This window comes from Brassica oleracea, chromosome C4 (assembly GCF_000695525.1).
Source record: "Brassica oleracea var. oleracea cultivar TO1000 chromosome C4, BOL, whole genome shotgun sequence".
Taxonomy (NCBI): Eukaryota; Viridiplantae; Streptophyta; class Magnoliopsida; order Brassicales; family Brassicaceae; genus Brassica; species Brassica oleracea.
The window spans coordinates 39,673,631-39,695,961 of NC_027751.1; the positions used below are offsets into that span (position 1 = coordinate 39,673,631).

A 22,331-nucleotide genomic window follows, 5' to 3' on the forward strand; every position below is an offset into this window, starting at 1 on the left:
TTTAAGCATCCCATGCAACTCAGTCAAAGTCTTTGTCAAGTTGTTCATGTTGTAGTTCATAACAAACTGATCATAGCTTGACGGCAATGACTGTAGAATGAGATCAGTCGCCAACTCTTGGCTGATAGGACAATCCAACTTAGCCAAGTTATCAATATAACCCATCATCTTGATGACATGTGGACTAACTGGACCATCTATTGGTAGCTTGCACTCAATGAGAGACTTAACTGTTTGGTATCTCTCAGTTCGAGCTTGCTCCTGAAACATACCTTTCAGGCTAGTGATCATGTCAATTGGTGAATCCACGTTCTCATATTGCTTCTGCAAATCTGAGTTCATGGTTGCCAACATAAGACAACACACATCGACCATATCACTGACATGCTTATCATAAGCAGTTCGTTCAGCATGTTGGACATTGGTCTTAGGTTTTTCAGGAAGAACCTTCTCTAGGACATAGTCCTTTTTCTCCTGTTTGAGAACAATTCTGAGGTTTCGATACCATTCAAGGAAGTTTGACCCATTCAATTTGTCCTGCTCAAGGACAGATCGTAATGAGAATGAACAGTGGGGAGTTGACATTTCTGGAATAGAAGAGTGGGAAATGTTAATATGATGTTCAGGAATTAAAGAAATCTCAACAATTAAGAAAACTCATATTATACTCAAAACATTTCCTCAAATTGAATATAATAATCCAAGATCCATATTTCACTATAATCCGAGTGAGCTTTGGCTCATCGCCCGAATATAAAGCTATTTAGGTAAGCAACACTTTGCTAATTATATCCAATATAATTCTTGGTTGTCAGATGACATCTTATGTCTTATCCAACCTATGTCTCTAAACCCAAAATTGTCAAGTAAATCAATCTTATATTCATATGGTAACCGTTACCATCTACCTCACTCATGTAATTGCAGACACCTTACTTTGGCAAGCCCATCTTACAACGAAACGAACCTTGATAGTTGATAAGATTGGATAGACATCAAAAATACTTGAAATTAATTGAGGATCAAATTTTAATTCAATTTTAATTTATATTTAAATTTTATATCTAATATAAAATATAAATATAACTAATACATATCTTATGTGTATTTTAATTGAATTATAAATAATTAAATTAATTTAATCTAATTAAAATTATTAATTATTGATTAAATAATCTTAGAATTTGTTCTAATCAAATTAGAATTATAACTAAAATTATCAAAATGCGTTAAACGATTTAACCGAATCTATATCAACTCTTTGATATAATATCTTAAATACATATATTAATTTAGACAAGCAATCGATTATTACTCTATACACATGTGCTAAATATAATTTATGCATCTTGCACATACGAGTTATGCATAAAACCACTACGAGACAGAAGCATGTTAAAACTAATTGATTACAATAATCACAACGTTCGTATAATCTTATTCTGAACATAAGCACATTAGTTTTAAAGGCACTTCAACCTAAGCGTGTGTCTCATATGGACGTTCAGATGTTCTAATTGTTTAACTTGATACGCCAGTTCTAGTTATAAATCAATATCATTATACCGTAATATACCATAATCAAATTAGGGTTTCTATTAACAAGCTAACATATCAAGTTCAAACAATAACAATTTCAGTATTAAACAAGCAGGTTCTGATACCACTGTTGGAAATTCATACCGGTTTATAACTATTTATAAATCAACCTATGAATTTAGTTTGCCTAGAATCTCATGTCAATACTGAAATAAACTTAGATCTTAGAGTTTCGGATATACCTGGTTACTCGCAGCGGAAAGATAAATAAACCAAGTCGAGAATTCTAGCACTCCAAATGTCGTGCCTCTACCGGTATCCACACGCACACAAATTGGATCGATACAGGATGCTAGTGCCGTCGAGATCAAATCTCAAGCTATTAGGGTTTCACCATTGCTTGTTTTAAGAAGAAACACTTTTCTTCTTTTGATTATGAGAACACGTTCTCTGTCTCGTGCTGAGACGTTATGCGGCCAGCCTCTATCTCACTTTCAAGCAATATATATATCTATATATATATATATATATATATGTGTGTGTGTGTTACGTGACATAATCTCATTAAACATGAGAATGGCCCAAGTCCATTATGTTAATTGACTTAATCATATTAAGACAATTCACATCCAACATGTATACTGTAATTATATATATCAAATATATATAATATCTAAAAATGAAACTCCAATTTATGTATTAATCCAATTTGCTTAGATGTGTGACCCTGTAGGATCATATAAAATTAGTAATGGATTCTCAATCCATAGATTATAAGCAGTTTCTAGCAAAACATTATAACCACCTAATTTTATACGATTGTCGAACCTCGACGTTACGACTTTAACAAGAGTAAGTACAAATGATTTTAGGACATTCCCAACAAGATAGGTTTATACTTAAACTCAGGGGCGAAGGCAGCGCTAGGTACCCATACAAATAATAAGATTCAAATTTTTATGCTTAAAAGTTAAAACCATTAAAATTTGTTAGGTAAAATGGTAAAAACCATATTATGCACCTATTAAGTTTAACTCTCTTTTGTTTCTTCTTATCAATAATGCACCCATAAAATAATACTTCTGGCTTCGCACCTCCTCAAACCTATAAAAATATAATAAAACTAAAAAGATAAGTTTAACACAATATTTAAATAAAAAAAAACGTGGGTGTTGGGAGGTCCCCATCGATTTCTTAATTTGAACATAAAAACTGACGATAAAGAAAAATGGTCGGTGGGTGAGCCTTCCCAAAATACGAATATACCCATGTTTAACCGTTAGGTTCAGATAGTGGAATCTTTTACGCAGCGTAAAAGTCTCCAAGGCCGTCATGACACGACATCATCATATTGCTTCTGTTGTTTAAGCTTTATTAAAGCGGCTCTCGTCCAATCTCCTCCAAAGAAGAAAAAAACAGTCGTCAAAAGGCTTTTGATCGAATCAGACGGAGACAAATATGGCTTCGTGGAATTCGATCCCCCTAGAAATCTTGTACGAGATCGTCGGATGGATCACGTTTGCTTCGTGGTCGATTAGCTTCTACCCTCAGCTCCTTTTGAATTTCAAAAGGAAAAGGTAATCTCATCTTTCTTTCTTTCTTTCTTTCTTTCTTTCTTTCTGGGCTTTGCGTCGGAAATTTGATTTTGTATGTTTCGGTGTTTTTCAAGTGTTGTTGGATTGAACTTCGACTTTGCTCTTTTGAATTTCACAAAGCACTCATCGTATATGATCTACAACGTCTGCCTCTACTTTAGCCCCTTTATTCAGAAACAGTACTTTGACCTTTATGGAGACAAAGAGGTAGTATCTCTTTCCTTCCCCTCTGCTTTTTTATTCCTTTCGTATTGAGTTTGGATGGATAAAATTTGAATTCGTAAGTTTCAAATGGCTGGGTGACTGCTCTTATGTCTTAACAAGAGATTGATTCAAGTCATATTTTCAGAGATTTATTGATCTCTGTGTTAGCACTTGGCACTTAGCAACAATATCTTTCATCAAATATTTGTCTTAACTTTTTTTTTTTTTTTTTGATAAAAGTTTAGGAGAGTTGCTTAGGTATTTTTTGTTAACTTGAAAGGTTAAAAAATATATATCATTTTCTCCAGATGATACCTGTGGCTGCAAATGATGTTGCATTCTCAATCCATGCTGTCTGTATGACAGCTTTTACCCTCTTCCAGATCTGTATCTACGAAGTGAGTAGTCTTCTCCTTTTATATATGGGCTGTTCTTTTTTTTTCTCTCTCTCTTTAATCTTATGATGGTTTTCTAAGTGACTTAATATTGTCAGCGCGGAACTCAAAAAGTATCAAGATGTGCTACAGGTCTTGTCATCCTTGTCTGGGGATTTGGAGCTACTTGTTTCTTCATTGCTTTGCCTACACATTCTTGGCTCTGGCTCATTACCCTCTTCAAGTAAGCATTTGACTAGCGAGTTATCCTATTAAGATGTTTCGAGAAAAAACTAACAAAACTCCTTGAGAAACCGCAACATTCTCCTATTCGTTTATTAGAGGAAACGATAACTCCTTGTTTTTTTTTTTAATCTGTAATGGAAAGATGTAAATATTTGTGGATATACCTTTTGATGATAATGTTCATTGTTATAATAGCTCGATTCAGGTATGCATGACATGCGTCAAGTACATTCCACAGGTGAGAAACGATTCTGAAGCTTAGTTAGTTTTTTTTTTTCACAATTGGTTTTGAAACTGTGTTAACTATGGATTCATTTATCTGTCTCTTCACAGGCGAAGATGAACTTTACTAGGAAGAGCACAGTCGGGTGGAGCATTGAGAATATTCTTCTCGATTTTACTGGAGGAGTCTCTAATTATCTCCAAATGGTTGTTCAATCGATTGACCAAGGTAACAAATCTCTTTTCCGTCATTTGCTTTAATTTGTTTGCTGCGCATAAACTAACACTCACTATCTTCTTTTGTTCGTTTTTTTTAGGTTCTTGGGTGAATTTCTATGGGAACATTGGGAAGACTCTTCTCTCACTAGTAAGAAAAATCCAGAGCCGTAGTCTTTCTTTCTCTGTTTTTTTTCTTTCTTATAACTGACCAAACATATCTTTCTGCAGGTCACGATATTTTTCGATCTCATTTTCATGTTTCAACACTATGTGTTGTACCCTCCGAAGAAACCCTCAAAATGTCTTGAGGAATCCAACGAGCCTCTCATAGATCCTTCTCATGAATCTATTTAGAATTAAAGTCGGGGAAACAAAACCCTTCTTAGTTCCACAGCTTTCCCTTTTGTACAGAAAGTAAAGCCTGTGTTGTATTGTTAAGTAACTACAGTGTTTGTAGTTTATCACAATGTTAAAGAAAAAACCGAATGCATACTACAACGGTCAATTTTGAGTTTCTTGTAAGATCGAGAAAACTTTTTCTTTGAAAATTGTCCAAACCTATTTCATTAAATATAATTTATTTCTATCAAATAAGTTTGTGAGAATCTTTCTTGTCCGTGATAATTAGATATATACATTATAATTATATACATATATTATCATATATTCGAAGTATTATGGTTATGATTATGAATCTGATGAAGAAGAGGAAAAAGAATGCAAATGAAGCGTTGTAGAATAACTTGTGAATATACAGAAACAAAGTGATGATGATGATGATGATGATGATGATAAAGGAGAATATGGTTCTCATGATAATGAAAGGATGAGTTTTTGTGATGTGGGGGTGGTGGGTGGACATCAGTGCCGGCCCTGAATAAAAAGCAAATAAAGCATGTGTTTCAAGGATATATGATATATTTATTTTTTGGGGCCAAAAGTAACATAAGATGTTTCTTAGCTCTATTGGTATGTACTCCATACAAAATGTGATTTGATTCTTAAATAAAGAACTATATTGATAAGTTATGTAAAGTAGGTATGTCTGTTTAGATGTGGAGTAGGTATGTCTGTTTAGAGTGATTACAAAACTAAATAATCATGCAGAGTTTATATCTTTATACTGAACAGACACAATCCATACCAAATCAAAAGATAGGTTCCTACCATCAGGTTGTAAAAGAAACCAAGTTATTGGTTTTGTAAGATTGTAAAAGAAACCAAGGTATTTCATTGAAGATCTACAATATAACAACCACACAAGCAAGCATAATGAGAATAAGATTGTAAAAGAAACCAAATTATTTCATTGAAGATATACAATACAAGAAAATGAAGCCTTCTTTCATCTGGGTGTTCCAGTTTTGTGTTTTGCCACTGTGCACTCAAAAGATTCTATTTTGCTACCATACTCTGAATCCGAGGACAGATCTTTCTAAAAGCGTTTTAGCCAACACTGAAGAAGAATCTATCTTTTATTCTCAGAGATTCCTCTTCTTAGTTTTGGTTGGCCCTTTTGTTTCCCTGACCATATCAGGGTTGAAGCAAAGACATAGAAATGGTTTGTTTGGTTTCTTATCTGACTTTCTCTGTAAGGAAAAACACAGCTAGTATCAGTCGTTACATTACTAAAAGCAATCAGAAATGTTCTCCTTGTTGATATCGGAGTTTTACCTTGGAGTTCTGACGTTGAGTCTTAGTGTTTCCCATGAAAAGCCTACATCACAAAAAAAAAAGAGTTTATACACTTAGGACAAGAACATCAAACTCAAATGCAAATTGATTCAAGAGAGGAAATCAAATCCGTCTCACTTCAATAAACTGAATCGCTGACGAACGGGTTTTTCGTTGTTCTTCATCAAATTCTCACTGCAAGGGTAACATAACAAAACTAATCAGACAGAGGAAAAGTTTATAAGAGAAACCACACATGGGTCGTCTAGTGGTAGGCGAATTCCGGTGAGCTATGCGATCTGGATTCGAAACAATCCCAGGACACTAAACATGTGTGACCAGGCGATATGGATCTCTAATTCTGATTGAGAATTAGGCCTGGGCATAAAATCCGGAACCCGAAATCCGAACCGAACCCGAACCGAAAAACCCGACCCGTTATCCGACCCGAAACGTAAAAATACCCGAACGGGTCTTGTATGATGGTTCAAAAAATATCCGAACCCGAAGTGTTATTAACCGAACCCGAACGGGTAACCCGAAAAATCCGAAATTAATAGTCAATATAAATATTTTGAAATATATATAAGTATTCCAATTATTAAATTCAATATTTGTGGTAATATTATATATAATAATAAATATTAATGTTCTAATAAATACTTAAACTACACAATTAGATATAAATAAGTATTTTATAATTTTGTCATTGAAATAAAAAGTCTACTCTCTATAAGGCAATACATATTGTTTACAATGATGTTTGTTTCATGCTTGATTTAATATTTTATTGTTATTTTATCAATTTTATATGTGATAGATTAATTTTTATTTAATTTAGATGTTTTCTTTATGTTTTACTTCAAAAATTTTGTTTTTTACTTTGGTTATATCCGAACCGAACCGATATAACCCGAGTCCGTACGATATATGATTACTTTATGGGTTTTATGATGCAATACAATTTTGAACCGAACCTGAAGTGTTATTATCCGAACCCGACCCGTACTAATAAAATTTTAGTATGGGACCTAGAAGCGTAAACCCGAAAAATCCGAAAACCAGAAAAACCCGACCCGAATGCCAACGGGTACCCGAACGCCCAGGCCTATTGAGAATAATTGGGTATGTCTGACGCCAATGGACAGCTCCCAAGAAACTAGTCGGTTGGACTTTGGTCCGCCGGATACCCCGGATTATCAGAAATAGAAAAAAAAAGTTATTAGAGAAAGGAACAATCAAAAGCTGCTTTTATGTACCTTGTTTTCCGTGTGACAACAAGCTCCATTGCTTTGTCTGGAGCTTCTGATCTAAACAACGATGAGTTCTTGGTTACAGATTTTCTCTCTTCTTCAACAGAAGAGCTCTCATCCTCAGCGTGATTCTCCTTCTCTTCCAGACCATCAAGCACAACAACCTGTAATCAGGGTTTTAGCTTCCACAACGTCTTCTTGTTCACTCGTCCTTTTGGGTTCTTCTTCATCTTTCTCAATACTCGAAACCAACTCTTCACCACACAAGACTAACTCTGTTTCACCCCTCTCTTCTTCCTTAACCTCATCCTTAGTCAATGTCTCCAAAGTGTTTAGCAACACCGCAACACTTTCCGGTTGTACTTGTTGTTTTGCTTTCTTAGCTTCAGCTATTCTCTTGTAATGACGTCAAAGAAAGCCTTCTTCTGAGCAACAGATCCAGGCTGAGAGTATTTCTCTGCTTCATCGACATACTTCTTGTGCGAGAAACTTGACCACTTCCCCCATTCAAGACTCTCTGTCGTGAATCTTCCAAAGGAGACTGATTGACTAAGCGCATGGATCGTATTATCCTGTGGAATCCAACAAACTATAATCTCAAATTAATAATAAAAAAGGAGAGGAAAGAAGGTAACCTCATGAGCTTCATGACGAGAAAGAGGAGCTGCGAACAAATATGAATGAAACAGAACTGCAGATTCACCCATTGCCAATCTTCTTTCAGTTCTAAAAAACTTTTCTCTGCATTGTATTTTTTCCTGTCAGCCAAACGGTTAATAGAATTCGAGTTACGGGGGTGAATCGTTATTTCAAATTCGATATCTTTTAAAAAAGAAAATAAAATATTGTCAAATTATATTATGTTTTTAAAATAAAAAAATAAAAATAGTAGTTACAGAAAAATGAATTAAAAAAAATCTTTTTAACGCCGTCACCAAAACACTAAACCCTAAATCCTAATCCCTAAACCCTAAATCATAAATCCTAAACCCTTAGGAAAACCCTAAACCTTTGGGTAAACTCTAAACCCTTGGGTAAACCCTAAACCCTTGGGTAAACGCTAAACCCTTGGATAAATCCTAAACTCTAAATAAAAACACTAAACCCTAAAACTCTAAACCCTAAATCCCAAACGCTAAACCCTGAGTGTTTTAGTGTTCAGTGATTTTGATTTAGAGTTTAAAATTTATCCTAGAGTTTAGGGTTTACCCAAGGGTTTAGGGGTTATGATTTAGGATTTAGGGATTAGGATTTAGGGTTTATTGTTTTGCTGACGACGTTAAAAATATTTTTTTTCGTAAATACTACTATTTTTTTTTTTACCATTTAATTTTAAAAAGATAATATAATTTAACAATATTTTGTTTCCTTTCTTAAAAGATATAGAATATGAAATAACACAATCCTATTGGTTGGTGAACCTAGAGTTTCACACTAGGGAGTGAACCCAAGAATAAGTCATAGAATTCGAAGTTTTAAAAACAATTTTTAAATTTGTTGTTTATAAATGAGTTTATAATAGGATTTGTTTAAAAAAAAATTGAAAAACTGGGCTTAAATTATGAGCCTAAGCAGCTTAACAAAATTAATTGTTTCTGCTATGGTTGTTGACATGAAGTAGTTGACAATTGAAACCAAAGGTGAAACGAAGTTTTTTGGTGATCATATAATTACAAAGTAATCTGTTTGCAAAAGATAAAAACTATATAATCTTTAAATGAATTTTATAATTTTTTTAAAAAAATGATAATATAAACATGTTTCAAATCTATTTTATTTATTTTTATTTGTTGTAATTTTATATTTTATTTTATTTTTGATAATATATTATATATTTATACATATATTACATTTGATTTAGGGTAGGTAACAAATAAAGCCTTCATAAATTATGAGTAATTAGAGTTAATGGTTGTCAAAAAAAGAAATCAATGCATGTAACGATTTATGTACTTTTTTGTTACACCAAATAAACAACTTTACACTACAAGTAATGTTGTTAGAATACATTTACAACTAGATGATAACTCGCGCCTTGCGCAAGATGAGATTATTAATTTCGTTATTTATAAGATAAGAAGATATTAGGTCTATTTAATGTGGATATCGATTTGGTTCTAGATTGGATTTTTTGGACTTTTCATTGGCCACAACTTATATGTAGATGATGGTGATGATTGGTTCGACTGTGGCTTTAAAAATTTAGCTGTAGATGTTTAGCTGTAGATAAATCGGTTGTAGCTGTAAAGTTGTTACTATAGACTTTTTCTGCAGAGACTTTTGCTGCAGTTAAATTTGTTGTAGCGGCAAGCGGTAGGCTGTAGATATTTTAAAATAAAATATATAAAATATGTGTTGTATATATAAAATTATTATTTTATATCAATTAAAATAATTTATATTAATATTTTTTAATAAATTATCAAAATTTATTGTAATTTAAAATGTGATATGTAAATAATATTTATATTATTTAAATATTTTAATAATTTAAAAACATCCAAAATCAAAATTAAAATATTTATAAAAGTTTTAATTATCATCATATAATTTATTTGATATTATAGATAGTTTTTTCATTTTACAGATTCAAGATGTAGGGTTTTTGCCTAAAATACATAAGAAAAAGTTTTGCTTTATTTTTTTTGTTGTAGCTTTAAAAATAAAGCTAAAGCATGATTGGTAAAACTTAATAAAAACTTGATGTAGACTTTAATTTTTAAAAGTAAAGCTACAACATGATTGGTAAAATTTAGTGATTTAAAAATAAATAAAGCTAAAGTAGAGAGATAAAACTCAACCAATCATTCCCGATATATGAGTCATTATCATAGGGTGTCTACTCAGTTTGAACCTATTTTTCGGGCAGAAAAAAAAAAAGTATTGGAGCCATCACATATAGGATTGAAGCCATCACAAATAGGATTGAAGCCATCACAATAGGGTGTGACAATCTTAACGTGTATGTCTTTGGCTGCAACTCGGAAAAAAACACAATACATTGCCATCACATAAAGAAAGTAAGATTCTCGTGTACTCTATTGTTTGTGATGGAGAATGGATTTTAACATGTCACTTGTGGCTTATATATAGTTAGGTTAACTGCGATTAAAAATGCCAGTTAACCAAAGATAGTAATATTAGAGTAGACATTTAGATTTTGTATATATTGACATACCATTTTTCTGTCGGGCTGATTTATTTAAAATGTAAGGAGTATCTAAACTATTAAAACTGAAGTACAAATAAATCTTAACCCTAAGTTTTCCTCAATAATTATTATCCAATGTCATTGACCTTATAAATAACACTTTCCATAAAAATTATTACGAAATTGCCTAATATTTAGCTACCTAATAAATTTAGAAGATATACAATCCTTTATTTAATTTAAATCAAAATCAAAAATTCAATTTTACAATCCATAAAAAACTATAAAATAGATTAAATTATCAAATTAATTTATTAGTTTATTGAAAATAAATTAATCAAAATCGTTTAAATTTTTAGAATAATAAAAATAACTCAATTATATTTAATTAATTAGTCTCTTCTAATTTAATTAGTACAATAATGTATGTATTTAATTTTAAATGTTTACGAAAGCAAATACCCGTGCGTCCGCACGGATCAAGATCTAGTATGTCATTACATTACTAACTAATAACTATATATATAGTTTTCGATGTTAGTTTATATCAAGAAACTAAATAGATATTCTTCATGTTTCTTTTCACGCAATACATATACAACTTACTGTGGTGTATCAGAAAAATATACCTGAAAAGTTAAGTAGAACATTTCTGCTTTTATTTGATATTCTGTTATTTATATATTCGATTGTGGCCCGTGTACGGAAATTTGGAGTTATGGTATAGTTAGATATGCGGTTAAATTACCAAAGGGATTACATACCAATTGATATATGTAATGATTTAGTAAATAATTCCCCTAAATATACGTTATTTATATATTAAGGGTACTTAGAAATCTATAGTAACATATATAATTAATTTCAGTAAAAATATATAAAGATCCACCACTTACTACTATTCAGAGGGACAATGAAAAGGGAAAGAAGGATACAAACATCTAAGATTCTCGGTTAATGGTCTGGAAAAGTTAAGTCCAATAGATTTGCTTTGCTTTGCTTTGCTTGGTGAACAATTAAAAGTAGGGAGTCAATTATTTTAAAATAAGGTGCCAATAGAAGTTATAAATGCCATTGTTGAAATATGATAGTGAAATAGATCACATTGTAAAATATATATTTCTCGGTACCTCATATAAAAGGTTTGTATGCAGATAAGTTTATTTCAGGTTTAATAATAACGAAAATTATGTTACCTTTTCATTCTTAGTACGTTAAATAGTGTGTTTGCCGGCTGATGAAAACCTCCATAAGTAAGTTTATCAGAATTGTTCGGTTTTGCGGGGTCATCAATAACTTGTATAAGCAAAACCATAACGGATTCAAATATAAATATAATATTGGGATATAACTCTCGAAAGTAAGAAAAACATAGTTGCAAACTAAAAGCAATTGAAGCTTATTGAACCCTCAAGAACACATAATTTGTTTTCAACTTAAAAAAAAACCCAAAAGCAAAAATTGACATAGAACTCCCATAATTCTAACGTCAAAGTCTTGGACGCTGTTGCTTTAAAATCAAAAGGGATATAATGGAATCCTGAAATATAATATATTATTTATGTTAGCAATTATTATATAGCACTGATGTTTACTAAATATAATAATGTCACTCATATTAAACTCACATTGATTTGAAGTAAACTAGGTCAGGAATTTGAGGATCACATAAAATATCCCAACATTCTTCAAAATTTGTGATATAGCTCAACCAACCTATACAAATCAACAATTCAGTTCCATAACAAATCTTTAAATATTGATCCGTAAAAGAGTCTAAATTAAAAAAAAAACTGACCTTCGCCCCACTCAATTCACCATAGCTTCAATATACAAACAACAACCTTTGCAGTTGATGAAAACCAGTTTTCGTATAATTTCTCAGCTACAGTTTCATAGGCAATACAGTTGATTTCAACACAACTGCATAAAATATAATGTGTGATTTTATTAAATATGAAGTGGTGTAAACTTAAAAAGAAAAAAAAAAGAATAGCACTCACTCAAAATTTATGATGGAAAATTGAATTCTACTTTGGTGTCCACCATTAATCTGGTTGGGTTGCAGTTGAATTAAATCTTCGAGAGGGCCTACATGAACCAAAGCTCTGCATAGATCTAAGTGACATACGAAAACGTGGTTAGACATTAATATATAGACTATCGAATTTATATGCTACTATGAAAGATGGAAAGAACTGAATCATAAAACTAAGAAAACTTGTCACTGAAATTTTGGCCCATACCAATATAGAACTTAGGATGCGATAAACCACGGAGGATGGTTTTGTAATTCGCACAGCAAAGAAAGTTAAACTCTGTCATAGGTTGAATAACACTGCGTTTTGGGTGAGGATGATATGATATTTGTTACTTGTTGTGCGTATCAGTCCACAAGCATGAATTAGTTAAAACTCCTGTTCGGAATTGCGCTAGGCATAACGCGTGCGGGCGGTCCGGACCTAGCGAATTGAGAGAAAATCGGGAAGTACGCGGAGATTAATTTATACAATTTAACTATATATATATTATTTTATGTATGATGAGCGTAAGAATGCAGAGTGGCTTAGTGGCTTTTGCTCCCTTTACACAACTAGAGTTCTCAGAATCGAAACTCAAGTCATATTTTTATTGTTATTTTTACTCGTTTTGTCTTTAGTGAGTATTAAAAGACCATCTTGTCCCCACCTTCTTCTTCAGTTCGTAGATCTGAAAATGTGTATTTCGTCGCAGACATTTTTTTTCACGATAATGACATGTTTTAACTTGTTTTCTTTAGGTTTCATTCACTAATTACATATCTTAAACTCAGCATATGATTTTAAAACCAAATCATACAAGTTTTCTACAACTCAAATAACCCGATTTCTATAATAATTCGCCGACTTTTGCAATAAAGCAGTAAACTCGAACTTAACTCGCTTGTCCGCGTTATACTTCCGAACAGCCTCAATTCGCCACGGCGTGGCTCCGGTTTGCGCAAACGCGGCCGCATACTCGGCAACTCGCCCGAGTTTTAGAACATGGGTTAAAACCCATAGATTTCAAACCAATCACCTTCGTCTAGATTTATTCCAAACAGGAATTTAACTTCCCAAGGTATAGTTGCGTCGATGGTTGTACCCTGTTGTAATAGGTGAAATGATATGTCAGGATAATATATGAAAAAGAAAACAGATTCACAAAAATATACGATTCTCACTTTTTCATCTCCAATAACCAAACATGTACTGGGTCGAATTGAACCAATGGGTGTCTTCCATGTTCTCACTATCTTCACGCGAATTGCAGACTGTTTTATTTATTTTTATTTGTTGTAATTTTATATTTAATTTTATTTTTGGTAATATATTATATATGTATACATATATTACATTTGATTTAGGGTAGGTAACAAATAAAGCCTTCATAATTTATGAGTAAGTAATTAAAGTTAATGGTTGTCAAAAAAAGAAATCAATGTATGTAACGAACGATTTATGTACTTTTTTGTTACACCAAATAAACAACTTTACACTACAATTAATGTCGTTAGAATACATTTACATTATTTGTTCAAAAAAAAAAAAGAATACATTTACATTACAACCATCACTGAAAGCAATCATTTTTCTTCTTCCTGCATCTACTGATAAATAAACACAAAATTCTCTGAATTAGATACTAACAAAATTACAAACAAGTACGAGTCCATCATTGCTTGCAGTGTAAACTAACAAAATTACAAAATTCTCTGAACTAGAAACTAACAAAATTCTTATCAGAACGTTTCAAAATGTTTGATTGGTCTGATCCACATCTTAGTAAATGCAATCTTTGAAAGCCTTTGATGGTAGAATTTACTTATACACTAAAATAGTATAGATGTGATATGTGCATTACATTCAAAAATAATGTTAAGAGTTTGCTTCTATATATTAATCATAGAATTATAAAATAAATAACACCAATATTTGTCTTTTTCAAAAATATCATTGCCCGCGACTTGACTATATCGTCTTAAGGATTCGAAGTTACCAAGTTGTAAGATTGTACCGAATTTTTTATTTCAATGCTGTTCTTGTATAAGCTTATCCTCTTCTTAGGATTTTGGGGATAAGTAATTATTTTTTACAAAAATTGCTTTTATTCTTATAATATCTGGTAAAAAGAAATATAGAGCTTAGTAGAAAGTACAAATGTACGAAACAACAATATATGTGTTTTTGTGTGGGTATTGAAGAAAGAATGCAAGCAAAACTGGACAGAAAAAAATATGACCAAGAATGGGAGGATGAAACACAAATCCAAAGCTGATGCAATCACTTGCACATAAGCAAAAGGTGAAGAAACCTCTTTGCTTTTGCTTAGATTAGCTTCTTTCATCTCAGCTTTCTACTTTTGTGTTTATCCAAGCGAGGAAACGCTTGTAGAATGTTATAAGCCCTTAGATCTTGCCTTGTTAAGATCCCTATCACAGGAGACATCTGCAAACACACAAAAGAGACATGAAACAAGTTTTAGTAGTGTTCTTGAAATATTGTTACATTCAATTTAGTAAAAAAAATAAAGGAGAGGCGAACTTACTCCTGAAGCTTGAATCTTGGGGACAACCAGCAAATGTCTGAGACCGACTGATCGGAAAAGCACCAAAGCCTTGGCCACTGACATACTCTGCACCACAGTGTAAGGCGTTGTGTTGGTCAAAGGATGAAGATCAACGTACATTTGCATCTCTGAGCTTGTTATTGCAACATCATCAAAATTGTCTTCTCTCTCAGCTAACTCCACCGGTGTGAACTTCTCCCTAACTTCCCACTCTTCCGTTCTTCTCTTCTCATTCAAGAACCATCTCTTTTTCAGAACTTTAACAAGATGTGCTCTCAAGATCAACCCATGAAGCTCTGTCCCAGCACCATTATCTACATCTTCCCCATCCAACACCGGGAATGCATTATGCGTTGTGTTCCTCAGCGCATCGACTATATTCGCGACTTTCTCTACTCCACGGAGCGTTATAACCGGAGGCTTAGCATCAACAAGCTCACCTACAGTGAGATTCCTCATCCACGGCTCCGGATTCGCTTCCAAGAAAGGTAAACCCTTCAGATGGAGAATGATCTCGTAGATACTCAGATTGAAGCTGTCTCCAACTGTTTTAGCAATGAGAAGCACAAACATTGTAATAGGTAACAGTAGAAGGTTGTTGGTGAGCTCTAGGAAAATCACACAGAGTGAGACGGTCATTCTCATGGAACCAGCCATGAGTGAAGCTGCACCGAGTACCGCGTAAAGCCCTTGATCAATTTTTGTGTAAGATCCCATCACAGTGCCTAGCATCCGACCGTAAGCAGAACCCATGAGGATGATCGGTAAGAAGAGACCCGAAGGTGTTGCTATACCGAATGTGATGAGCCCCAAAATGCAGTAGAGGCCAAAGTATATCCAGAGGGAAACCATACCAAACTCATTAGGAGTGTTTGAAGAGAAAACGTTTCTGACTGCATCATCATTGGTTGTGAGAAACAGAGTCGCTAGATCGTTGTAATAACCGTTGGGGCAGTTGAATTGCTTGAAGTTCCCTGATCTTCCGTTTGTTGGGCATGCCTCGTCTATCAAAGGGTTACAAGGCTTGCATTCCGCTAAGAAAGGAAGACCGTACAAGCAAACTGAAGTGAAAAGGGACACCGAAAGACTCAGAAGCACCTTGTGAATCTTACCCTTCCTGCACAAGAAAAAAAGAGCAAGTAAAGTCATAACTCTTGGTGTTGTTGAAATTTTTATTGTTCATGAGGCTATTTCCAATGGTTTATTTTATTTTTTTCTTCAAAATAGGGTTATAGCTATACTAGGGCTGTTCAATATGGAAAAACCGAACCGTACCGAACCGAAATAGACAATATGGTTTGGATTTGGTATATACCATACAAACCGAATGGATGTGATTTTATAAAAACCGTAAGATTTGGATATAGTTTGGTATATAACCGATAAAATCGAATAAACCGAATAAAACCGATAAAAAATAGAAACATGTAAATATGTATATATTTTATAACGACGTATGAAAATCATAAGTTAATTTGTTTGCTAATAACTATTACCATATTTTTTACATTAATAAAGAAGTCCTGAGTTGTAAAACACTTAAAGTATAATTAAATAACAATTCATCGCAACTGATGCTTCTTATTTTCTTAGTCTTTTTTTTGATCTTTTTGTTCTATTTTAGCATTGACTAAATCGAAATAAATATTATAAATTTGATGGACAACAATTAGTGGAAATTCTTCACAATTTTTTTTTAATCTATAAACGAATAGTGTTTCTTATTCAATCGAAAAACATGACTTTGATGAATGCTAATTATGGAAGAATAGAAAAAACTTCTTTGGTTCTTCGTGCTTCTGTTTTGTTTTTTGTTTTTTATTTTTTATTTTTATTTTCAAAATTTTGAATTTTGATTTTAATTCTAGATTTGATTATTTTATTAGATGGTAGAAGCGTTTTTTTTTTCTTTTATTTAAAAATATAATATTTTTTAATAAATGATTGTGTTGACAACATGACTCTAAAATTCATATAATATGATCTCATACTAAAGAATTATGTTTTTTGGTATAAAACCGAATAAACCGAAAACCGACGGTATATAAACCAAACCGAAGTAAATATGGATTTAGAATGATAGTTATATTTTACTAACCAAAATATCAAAAAACCAAACCGAAACTGAACCGATATCTGGATTGAACTCCCCTAGGTTATACTCCAATATGTTCTATTTTAGAGAAAAAATAGAGAGATAAATAAAAAATAACTAAACTATTCTATTTATAGAGTAAATTTATTTTTTACTCTATTATAAAATTTAAAGTACAGTACTATCGATCATTTTTACTCTAAATTCTATTGTAAAATGAAAAATAGAATACTATTGGAAATGCTCTAAAAGTTTCACTTACTGGTTGATAAGATTGTAAAGACGAAGAACTTTATGAAGAAGATGGTTGTATAAGCTTCCAAGAATGCCACCAAAGACTCCAATCAACGTGACAGGGATTATATCTACTGCGTGATACCTAACCTCTACATGGCTCACATCAAACATAATGAGTCCTCCTTTACCGAAAAGGCCGCATTTACCAGAATTGCAAATCTCGATGAACGCTCTCAGTACAACCACAACAACGGCTGTGCTGAAGAATGTCCTCCACAAGAGAGCGCTTCTCCACCACGTAGCGACTTCCTCGAGAGCGAAGAGCACTCCTCCTACTGGTGATCTGAAAGCCGCACATACTCCAGAGGCGGATCCACATGTAATAAGATCTCTACGATCTCTATCGTTGTTGAAGTAACGAAGCCATCTCCATTTGATTCTATGGTTGTCTGGACCACCTTGACCAAGCAAAGAAGCTATGCAGCTTCCAATGTGAACCAAAGGCCCTTCTTTCCCAAGATCAAGTCCTGCTGCAACTGCTCCAATACTTCCAACAATCTAATCCAAAATTGGGTGAGTTAAAAAAAAAAAATGTCATCTTAGATTGTTCATGAAGGTCTAAGAAGCAAAACCTTAACGATCATGGTGGTTGCACCAAACATATTGGGAGTGTCGACGCCATTGAGATAAGCTTTAATCTCAGGAATCCCTGGACCAGCCGCCGTAGGAGCAAAGACAACAACAAGTATTGTCGCCACCAAAGTCAGACCCAAATTCGCACCCGTAAAGATCAACAGACCTGTCAAATACCTATTTCAACACAAGACTTGTCAGACAAGGTAACTCAGTTTCTTGATCTTTGGCTGTTTTGTTTTCTGATGAGTCAATACCTGTCTTGCGCTATGTAGTAGCCAACGGCGAGAAGTTTGTAACCGGCGATGTTTTCGACGGCGAGGTTGATGAGAGTAGCGATGAGACCAGTTAAGAGACCAACAAGACAAGCTAATGTCCATTTTGCGAATATGTATTGAAACACTTGTGCCTTTGATCTGCTTCTCCAGTCATGCTTGAACAGATCGTTCTCATTTATCCTGAAGAAACCACAAAATTATAGCTTACATTTTTGTTTGTTTGTTTGTTTTTTTATACAAATTTATTACAACAGTTCATATGTCTCTCTATCACCGAAATTTGTTCCCCATGTTTTTATTTGAATGAAGGTTATCTTTTAATAGAGAAGATAAAAAACTTTTATTCAAAAAAAAAAAAAAAGATAAAAAGCTTTATCAAAAAAGATAGATACCACGACTTATCAGACAACTATTATAAAAGGTATCAGAATCTTATCTTGATTCTTTTCAAGATTTGGCTGATGATTGTTTGCGGCAAATTGAGATGTGAGAGAATATTGAAGTGTTAGAGCACCTCCAATCCGGGTTCTACCCATTAGAGTTCTAAAAATGAATATATATGTATGTATATATTGTATATAGCTGTGGGATCCACTAGAACTTTGGGTAGAGGTTCTACACTATTTAGTGGACCCCACAACTATATACACATATACAATACATACATACACACATATTCATTTTTAGAATTCCAATGGGTATAACCCTCATTGGAAGTGTTCTTACAACAGTTAAATAATGTCTCGACCACTAATATATTTATCCAATTTTTAAAAAGATAATTTATGTTCTAAAAATAAAAATAGATAGAGACTGAGGCTTTATAGAAAGAGATTGAGACCCATAATCCATTCAAAAAAAATATACTATTATTTATGAAGTGATTTAGTTTATTTGTCATGATTTCCATGATTTTAGATAATTTTGCTTATTTGTCATGTTTTAATTAGGTTTAAGCTGAGTCATTAATTAATTAATAGTTTTTTAGTTGAGTCCATAATTTATTAATTTAAATAATATAACTATAAAATATGTAATTAGATATATAATTATATTGATTTTGTTTATTTGTCATGCTTTCCATGATTTTAGTCAATTTTGCTTATTTGTCATGCTTTTATTAGGTTTTGGTTTAGTCATTGATTTATTAATATTTTTTAGCAGAATCACTAATTTATTAATTTAAATATATGTTATGAATTTATATATAATTAAAAACGAATTTTCATTTAATAATATTTAAATCTATATGTCATATTAAAATTCTTATTTTCTTATTAGGTTTTAAGCTTTTATATAGATCGTTGATTTATTATTAGTTTTTAACTGAATATTTATTAATTATCACAAAACCCATAATGAATTTTATATATAATAAGTCACAAATTTTATTTTAATAATATTAAATTTATATGTTATATTAAATAATTAATTATAAACTAATATAATAAAATTGTGAAAATGTATTTAAAAATTAAGAGAATTCTTATATATATTGTGTTGCTATCTGAAAACAATATTTTTTTTATTATAAAGTTAAAAATTGAGATATAAAATAATTTATAATTAAATATTCGTCAAACAAAAATATTTATATAAAGATATTTTCTAAATTATTTTTAATAGCTTCAGTGACCAATAGAAGAATGAAAAAAATGAAAAAAATAAAAAATAAAATTTCATTTGAGGAATTGAAAAAAAAAATATGAATTTTTGTTCAATTTGTTCCTTATCAAAATTGCATAGGAAAATTTTTGCTTATAAATTCATTCTTCCACGGAGAATTTAGAAGAAAAAAGTGGGATCTACCTTTCAATAATTTGACTAAAATTTTAACATAACTTGTATAAATTTTGAGGAACAAAGAATTCACCATAATTTTTTCATTCAACATGTTACCAATTAGAGTTTTATTATGCCGATTTTTGGAATAATAAGACATAAAATAATAAGTATTCGTAAGACATAACACCTAGTTCTAAACGAAGATTACTTGAAAAGAGAGTGAGATTAAATCCTTATATAAAACATAAAAAATCCATCCAATTTTTTTCTTAAATAAACATATCTGAAAACAGAGAAAAGCTCAACACTATATAGAAAAGATTTTTAAGCCCAGTTACAAACAAATAAAAAGAATAAGTATTTCTTTTATTTTGCAAAAATGAAAATTTATGAAAGCCTTTAGTCAAAAAAATAAAAATTTAACTGAAAACAGAGTAAATATCAAAGATTTAAAGAAAGAGAATGAGACTAAGAATCTGATTCTGCTAGGTAAAGAAGACATACTCATAATCTAAGCTCTCGATGTGTGAAACCTTGGTACCGACCAAAGCAAGAGGAGTTGAAGAAAGAGTTCTATGTCTCTTAAGGAGAGGTTGGTTCATAGTGTTATTCTCTGGATCTGCTTCTTCTTCTCCATTGTAATTACTATTACCAATATGCAAGTTTCCATCTTCAGCCATCGATAACTCTTTGTCTTCCTCTCTGTATGATCAACAGGACCACCCAGAGAAAGAAGGAGAAATAGAAAAAACGGAAGAATAACCTTTTGGATGGATCTTCAAGAGGAAGCACTTTTTGTTTGGATTTCTCTGCGTATTTTGTCGTTTCTCCTAGATGAAGCACTTTTGTAAAGCTTTATAGATCTTTCACATATAGAAGCATACATGCATACCTCTACATACAAATTATATGTATATATATTTGTATTGTACACGCATGCTAACATTTATTTAAAATTTTATTTGTTGTGGGGAGACACAGTGGGTGGATGGGTGGGTGCCATATGCGTTTCTCACTAGAGAAGTAGAGATAAGACAATCTTTGTTTTTTTATCTACTTAAATAATATAACAAAAGGGAAAATTACCGTATCTGTTACGATTTAAAAGTAATTTTTTTATCAGTTTGTGTATAGGAATCTCCTATTTTGTAACTATGTTTTAACATGAATATACAGAAAATAATTAGAAGGATATGTGATTTTGACGTATGTTGAAGGAATGAAAGAACATTTTTGGCTTTAACTGTATGGCACATTGAGAATTAATAATTAAGAGAAAAGTTAATTACTCTTATTACTCTGAAAATTTACCAATTAGTTGAAAAAAAAACTCTTTATATTTCTTCAAGTTACTGTTATTGATGATAAAATACACAAACAAATTTACTCTAACTAAAACAAGGGTAAGAGTCTGATTGATAGTATTAAAGTAAATTCAAGTAAAAATTAAAGGTGGAAAATGAAGTAAAATAAAATTGTGAAAATCAGATTCTTTTTTTTTGAAACTTGAAAATCAGTTTCTTTCGAGCAAACTGGATTCCAAATTAATCCGGTAATCAACCAATCATTATTCAGTTAATGACATTTATATTTTTAGCAAGAAATTTGAAAAAGTAAAAAATAAATATTATTCAGAATTTTAGCAATCTGTTTATGTTGATGACAAAAAAAATATTATTCTAACAAAACTGAGAGTAAATTTGAGTGTGTATATCCTTTTCTTTGAATAGTTAGTAGAGTAAAAAAAAACATATTCTACTTGTTTGGTAAATTATTAGTGAAACACAGAAATAATTTTTTGGGTTGTCAAAAAAAAAAAAATCTTTTGGATCAGCAAAAAGTTGTGATAGTCACAACTTTAATATATCATATTTCCCAATCACACTCTTTATATTATTCACTAAACTTAATAAATTTTTATCCACTCTTGACCTCGAATATTCAAGAGTTTTTTTTTTCAAAAAGAGAAAAAAACATTCAAGAGTTTTTGTGGCAAACAGAAACGTTTTACGTGGATAGTTCCAAAATCTCCCGGTGTGTGCATGCATGATGACAACTCTTTATCAAGCTGGTATATTAGTTTTAACGAAATAGTTTCTTACAAATTTCACTTTTTTTTCTTTTTTTTTGTAAAAGCAATTTTTATTATTTTCCTTCAAGAATAACTACATTTTCATAATTTCTTGATTTATCAAATGAATAAATGTGTATTTTCTAAAGTACAACATTATATGACTAT

General features: G+C 31.7%; 4 protein-coding genes across 4 annotated transcripts in view; 1 reads left to right on the forward strand and 3 right to left on the reverse strand.

Annotated features, from left to right (window-relative positions):
- LOC106338872 overlaps window positions 1-585 on the reverse strand; it is an 816-nt gene extending 231 nt beyond the window's left edge. Inside the window, exon 1 of the mRNA XM_013777749.1 lies at window positions 68-585. Coding sequence (XP_013633203.1) covers window positions 68-585 — 518 coding nt within the window. The remainder of the gene's footprint in view (window positions 1-67) is intronic.
- A 2,255-nt stretch (window positions 586-2,840) lies between these two features.
- LOC106339488 (cystinosin homolog) lies at window positions 2,841-4,914 on the forward strand. Its single transcript, XM_013778315.1, has 8 exons — window positions 2,841-3,116; window positions 3,209-3,341; window positions 3,647-3,736; window positions 3,832-3,956; window positions 4,154-4,196; window positions 4,292-4,409; window positions 4,498-4,547; window positions 4,628-4,914. Exons 1-8 carry the CDS (start codon window positions 2,998-3,000, stop codon window positions 4,751-4,753), a joined length of 804 nt encoding a protein of 267 aa, XP_013633769.1. The 5' UTR covers window positions 2,841-2,997; the 3' UTR covers window positions 4,754-4,914.
- A 782-nt stretch (window positions 4,915-5,696) lies between these two features.
- LOC106338873 lies at window positions 5,697-8,033 on the reverse strand. Its single transcript, XM_013777750.1, has 6 exons — window positions 7,962-8,033; window positions 7,734-7,898; window positions 7,333-7,490; window positions 6,212-6,268; window positions 6,074-6,116; window positions 5,697-5,988 (listed from the first exon to the last, which is right to left on the reverse strand). Exons 1-6 carry the CDS (start codon window positions 8,031-8,033, stop codon window positions 5,881-5,883), a joined length of 603 nt encoding a protein of 200 aa, XP_013633204.1. The 3' UTR covers window positions 5,697-5,880.
- Window positions 8,034-14,692: 6,659 nt separating this feature from the next.
- Window positions 14,693-21,083, reverse strand: LOC106342703 (chloride channel protein CLC-a). Its single transcript, XM_013781707.1, has 7 exons — window positions 20,845-21,083; window positions 20,597-20,807; window positions 18,287-18,487; window positions 18,029-18,206; window positions 17,422-17,954; window positions 15,044-16,181; window positions 14,693-14,943 (listed from the first exon to the last, which is right to left on the reverse strand). The coding sequence occupies exons 2-7, from the start codon at window positions 20,770-20,772 to the stop codon at window positions 14,839-14,841; spliced, it is 2,331 nt and encodes a 776-aa protein (XP_013637161.1). The 5' UTR covers window positions 20,773-20,807; window positions 20,845-21,083; the 3' UTR covers window positions 14,693-14,838.
- Window positions 21,084-22,331: the final 1,248 nt, after the last annotated feature.

Bases quoted from the DNA above. Each gene is read 5' to 3' on its own strand.
- LOC106338873 (XM_013777750.1), bottom strand. From the start codon at position 8,033: ATGGGTGAATCTGCAGTTCTGTTTCATTCATATTTGTTCGCAGCTCCT. The intron at 7,899-7,961 runs GTTACCTTCTTT...TGGATTCCACAG, and splicing joins CTCGTCATGAAGCTCATGAG to GATAATACGATCCATGCGCT. The intron at 6,269-7,332 runs GTACATAAAAGC...TTACCCTTGCAG, and splicing joins GTTGTCACACGGAAAACAAG to TGAGAATTTGATGAAGAACA.
- LOC106342703 (XM_013781707.1), bottom strand. From the start codon at position 20,772: ATGGCTGAAGATGGAAACTTGCATATTGGTAATAGTAATTACAATGGA. The intron at 17,955-18,028 runs GTTTTGCTTCTT...ATTTTGGATTAG, and splicing joins CAACCACCATGATCGTTAAG to ATTGTTGGAAGTATTGGAGC. The intron at 16,182-17,421 runs GTAAGTGAAACT...TTTCTTGTGCAG, and splicing joins CTTTACAATCTTATCAACCA to GAAGGGTAAGATTCACAAGG.
- LOC106339488 (XM_013778315.1), top strand. From the start codon at position 2,998: ATGGCTTCGTGGAATTCGATCCCCCTAGAAATCTTGTACGAGATCGTC. The intron at 3,342-3,646 runs GTAGTATCTCTT...CATTTTCTCCAG, and splicing joins ACCTTTATGGAGACAAAGAG to ATGATACCTGTGGCTGCAAA. The intron at 4,197-4,291 runs GTGAGAAACGAT...GTCTCTTCACAG, and splicing joins GCGTCAAGTACATTCCACAG to GCGAAGATGAACTTTACTAG.